This window comes from Medicago sativa, chromosome 8 (assembly GCF_051527215.1).
Source record: "Medicago sativa cultivar Bolivia chromosome 8, Bolivia_mono, whole genome shotgun sequence".
Lineage (NCBI taxonomy): Eukaryota > Viridiplantae > Streptophyta > Magnoliopsida > Fabales > Fabaceae > Medicago > Medicago sativa.
Window position 1 is genome coordinate 87926026 of NC_140756.1, and position 4853 is coordinate 87930878.

At 32.0% G+C, this 4853-nt stretch overlaps 1 protein-coding gene across 2 annotated transcripts; it reads left to right on the top strand.

Annotated features, from left to right (window-relative positions):
• Positions 1-2068: 2068 nt before the first annotated feature.
• On the top strand, positions 2069-4853 carry LOC146902868 (uncharacterized). 2 transcript variants are annotated; one of them, XR_015022161.1, is made up of 4 exons: positions 2069-2178; positions 2363-2494; positions 2827-4281; positions 4371-4853. XR_015022161.1 is itself a non-coding variant. In XM_085734014.1 (4 exons), the coding sequence occupies exons 2-4, from the start codon at positions 2434-2436 to the stop codon at positions 4587-4589; spliced, it is 399 nt and encodes a 132-aa protein (XP_085590140.1). In that variant the 5' UTR covers positions 2069-2178; positions 2363-2433; the 3' UTR covers positions 4590-4853. The 2 variants fall into 2 exon arrangements, 1 of the variants encoding a protein (XP_085590140.1); XM_085734014.1 differs by having other exon boundaries at positions 4163-4281.

A 4853-nucleotide genomic window follows, 5' to 3' on the forward strand; every position in this document is an offset into this window, starting at 1 on the left:
TGCCTACCAAGACCAACATGTTCCGTATAGGCATTATATTTTCTGAGGCTCAGTTATGTGTTTCAGGCTATGGGCAATAGGAATCAGAGTTCCATTTATTTCTGACTTGTCCTATTTTTTTGTCAGCTTTGGCAGTTGGTTAGAAATTGACTTGGTGTTTATTCAGCGGATCCAGCTAATATTCTGGATCATTTTTATTTGCTTGACACATTTTCAGGTTTCGCAAAAGCTAGATGCTCTCTTATGCAATTGATTTGGTTTGCTAGTTCCTGGGTAACATGGAAGGAAAGAAATGACAGGTTGTTTCGCTTAACAGAAAACGCTCCAGCTCAGCTTTTAGAGAATGTTAAGCTTCTCTCCTTCTGGTGGTTTAAGGCTAAAATTGTTAACTTTCATTATAGCTTTCATAATTGGTGTCAGTCTCCATTTCTATGTGCGGGTATTGGTTAATTGTTATTTTTGTTGAACATTTGTTGTATTTCCGATTGTCTTCTGTGGTCAGGCCCGACCTTGAGGGAGTGCAAGGTGCTCAATCAAGCCGGGTCTCCTGTAACACCCCGTTTTCCCAACGTAAAAATTTCTCAATTAAAAATCAGAGTTTATCAACTTAAAACGGAATGCTACACTTCTTAAAGTTCGTAAATGGAATAAATAATAATTTATCCTTCAAAGTCATTCATCATAAGTATTTCAAAACTTCGCAGCGGAATTAGTTCAATCAACATAAAAAGTCTTGGCACGCAGGCCTCATCATGAAATCTCATAAAGTCTTGTTTCATCATTTATTCATAAAAGTTCATAAATAATACGTAAGGAATAGAAGTAAGGTCAAGTCTCATCCTGTTACGTATCAGAGCACCTAGACACACATGTGAGGAGTTCACTCACGACCGCCTCTAATCTTTATTACCTGCAAGTTACCCATACGAAGAGCAACATTTTCAAGCATAAGGGGTGAGATTTCTCAAACAATAATATTAAGCAGATAACTCATTAATTACATTTAACAACTTAAGCTCCATATAATTCAACAATTATATTCAAATACATAGTTAGTCATCAATTCATATTAGCAATATATGTCATCACAATCATAAACAATCATCTCCTAGCATCAATCCTTTATATCTAATCCTAGCAAACATGCTTACCCTAATTTCCAAACCCTAAACCTACTTTTTTGGCTCCAATCTATCCAGACCGTTAGATCATTGTAATTAGAGGAGGTTAGCACATCAGCCGTTGATCAAAACTCACTCCTTGAAAATTGATACACGCATAGGGAAATCAGCTGCTCATAACAAAACACAACACTGGCGTTTGACTTTGCAACTCCATGTACACTTTTTTTTTTGTTTATAAAACTCAATTTCCTTTGTGTAATGATTAAAGCATATGTACTGTGAAGAGTATTCTTAGTATTCAAGAGCCATGTCAATTAATTCATTTCAAGTCATGTATTTTTTTTTTCAAACATCCAATTTGCAGATATGGATTTTTTTCCTTTATTTTTTTTTTTTAACATCCAATTTGTATTTCAATAGATTACATGTAAATGCCATCTTTTGTCTACGTGTATGCTACTGTCAAGCTGCTTCGTCTTCTAGGTGTTCTGTCATATCACAGTTCAATGACATCTCTTTTATGTACTCCAAACCTTTTATACTTAAGTGTTATTTGGATGCTCCCATTCTTCTTCTCCTACTTAATATATCAGTTTGTTTTTATAATTGAAATTTTGAAATCTATCCCAACTAATATGGTATTTTTGTTCTTTTTCTGATCGATTTTATAAAAATAAAAGGCATGATTTTAATGTATGACGAAACTGAACAATTTGATTTTTTTTTTTTTTAGTTATAATCAAATGAGATTGGAGGCCTATTAGGAGAAATTAAAGGCGAGTTATTATTTTAACCGTGTATACCAGTAACTCTATATTTAATGGTTTAAAGGTGAGTTAGGATCATTTAAATCTAATTTGGATAAGACTAACTGCATTCTATATTGAATAGTTTTATATTGTGTAGTCTGATTTATATAAACTGCATTTTGATTTTTCACACTGATTTTTTCATTATAGTGTTAAAAATGGATCATCTATAAACTATCAGCAAGGCAGCTATATGTAGTGCAGCGAGAATATAGAAGACTATGATGTCCTTGATAATAACCATGGTATGTTTTCGAATCCTTGCACTTTTTATTTCATCTGAATTGTATGTCTTTTTGGTAAATAGTTGGATTACATCTGAAAAAAATACTCCTATTCTATAAGTTGTTTGCTAAAAAAATTCATGCTAGATATATTTGCTTCACTTGAAGTTTTTCTTCTGATTCTGTTCTTTTTCCATGTGATTAGGACCATAATATTGGGATCATGCCGAAACCCCAGTGTAGCCATGAAAGAAGTTAGCAAAAACAGTAGGTGAAATGCACAAACCAGAAATAGAACCAGCCTCTGCAGAGCTTGAAAAAACAACATCTGAGACAGGTATGCAGCTACAATCAAAGATGTTGCATTCGAAAAACCATTGATGAAACAACCACAAAAATAAAAACCAAACCATTTTGATTAACATTAATTTTGAGAAGTTTGATTAGTTATATATTTCTATTTTGTTATTTGAAGTGTTCTTCTAATCATGTCTTATTTGACATGGTGTTTTGCATTGAAAATTAAATATTCATGTATGCTTTGATGTTGTTGGTTGCTATAAGCTAATTAGCATTGTCTTAAGTTTACGTAAGTATTAAACAACACTGTCATTGTTGAAGTTAAAGCATATTTCTCATGAATCATTGAATTCTTCTGCTTACAAATAGGTTAAATTATAGAGGAAAAAAAGTTTTATTTGCAGTCAAAAAAAGTTTTATTGAAGGATCTATTGCAATCAAGAATGACAATGGCAAAGCTGAATGATAATAACAGATACTCTGCATATATGTACTATGTAGGTCTTTACTGCTAATTAGACTTTGATGAAGTGGCTTATAAATTGCTTTTTATAGGGGTGTTATTTATTGCTAGGAAAAAATTAGGGTAATAATAATGAACTTTTAAAATTTCGGCCTTTAAATCAAAATCTCTAAACTTAGTTAACACTGGAATTAAGCTTAAGTAAAGGAATGTAGTGCATTACTGATGTGTTAGGATTCACCAAAAGTTCTTGCTCTTTGTTATTAAAGATATGCAACCCCTAAAAGTTTTGAAAGTGTGCCATCTCTTTTTTATCTATCCTGATTCAACAAAAAATTGAAAAAGTCATGCTCAAAATAAATATAGCCTGTTCCATTAGCATGCACAGCACAGGTTTCTAAAGCAAGTGAACTGTGACACTTATTTCATCTCTCTATATAAAGTACATAAGTCAAATTTTTGGACAATTAATTGCTACAAATACTCCTGTGCTACTCTTAATTGTTGCGGTTTCAATTGCATTTTGCAGTCAGACTTTCTGTCTGTGTTTAACTGCACAGTAACATTTTCTGGCTATGCAAATTTCTGCATATTTGATATTTCAATTTTGCATTGTTTATCTGCGTTTATACTTTAAGTCAATGATGTTTTAACTGCACAGTTTTTCTTGATTTAGAAATCAATCAGTGTTTGATAATTTAACTGTTAGTTTATAGTTAAAGCCATACATCTACTACAATAACTGTCTAGCCAGCTACCTGAATTGATGACAATTAATAGTTGACAGTTTATTTTACTTACAGGTAAAGAATGAATGAATCAATTTACATCTAATTAAGTGTTCTGTATCCACATTCTCCATTTTTTTTTCTTTTTCATAGAGTCTTATCAACCGATATTAAGGGAATATGGGATGTGAACATTTTTTTGTAAGATGAATGGCCTTAATATTTCCGACCAAAGGTTCAATATTTTTGTTTAATTTGATTTTTTTTATACTATTGTTTAATTTGAATTGGTTGCTACTGATAATGGATTGTTGTGTTTTTATTTTCAAATAATATCAATTTATTGTTATGGAGCTATTTACTTTCCTTCATCTACATTCACACTCTAAATGGTGTTAACTCTTTAACTTCTTTTTATGATATGCATCGTGTTGTGAATCTTTGATTCAATTATGTGTTTGGGTGCTTGGGCATGAGTTTATTTTAAGGTCTTTTTCTTATTTGATTTGTCTAGACAACACTAGCTACATCTTCAGCAAGCTAACATCGTTGTGTAAAGTTGCTGGCACACTTGGTTTATGCTTTGATGTCTACAAACCTTTGTCTACAAAGCTAATTGATGCTCAGGGGCAGGTGATATAACTAAACAAATTTGATCATGTATTAACTGCCAGTTCGTGGTATGGTTTTTGAGCTCTGATGATTATCTGCTTACACTACAGGCCAGCAATTCTCTTGGTTACCCCAAAGAACTGGGGTTGTTGGTTGGTAAACAGATGTTGTTTAAAGTTGAGATCACTGATTGGAATTTTGTACACAATTGGCGAAATTATGGTGTCAAGAGGACTTCGGATGATGCTGATCTGATTAAAAGGTTTATTGAGAAACATAATATTAAGGTGGTAATTTTTTATAGGACTCTATTACGTAAATTAAATTAGATCATTCACTTCAAGATTAAAAAATCAACATGATATTATTTTTTTTGAAGACAAAACACATGATATTATTACAAAGCTATTTGTGCAGATGTTTCCGAATTTCATCTTTTACCATATGCACATGATATTTGAGATGAATTTTGGCAATTTGTTAATAGTTTTTAGCAAATTGTTATGTTTGGTTACGGTTCAAGCATACTTTGGCCCGTCAGTTTGTGAATGGTCATCTCCAATGATCACCAATAATCATTTTGATAATTGGAA

Coding starts and splice junctions, on each gene's coding strand:
- LOC146902868 (XM_085734014.1), top strand. CDS start 2,434: ATGCACAAACCAGAAATAGAACCAGCCTCTGCAGAGCTTGAAAAAACA. Junction 2,495..4,162: donor AAAAACAACATCTGAGACAG/GTATGCAGCTAC, acceptor TGATTTGTCTAG/ACAACACTAGCTACATCTTC. Junction 4,282..4,370: donor TAATTGATGCTCAGGGGCAG/GTGATATAACTA, acceptor CTTACACTACAG/GCCAGCAATTCTCTTGGTTA.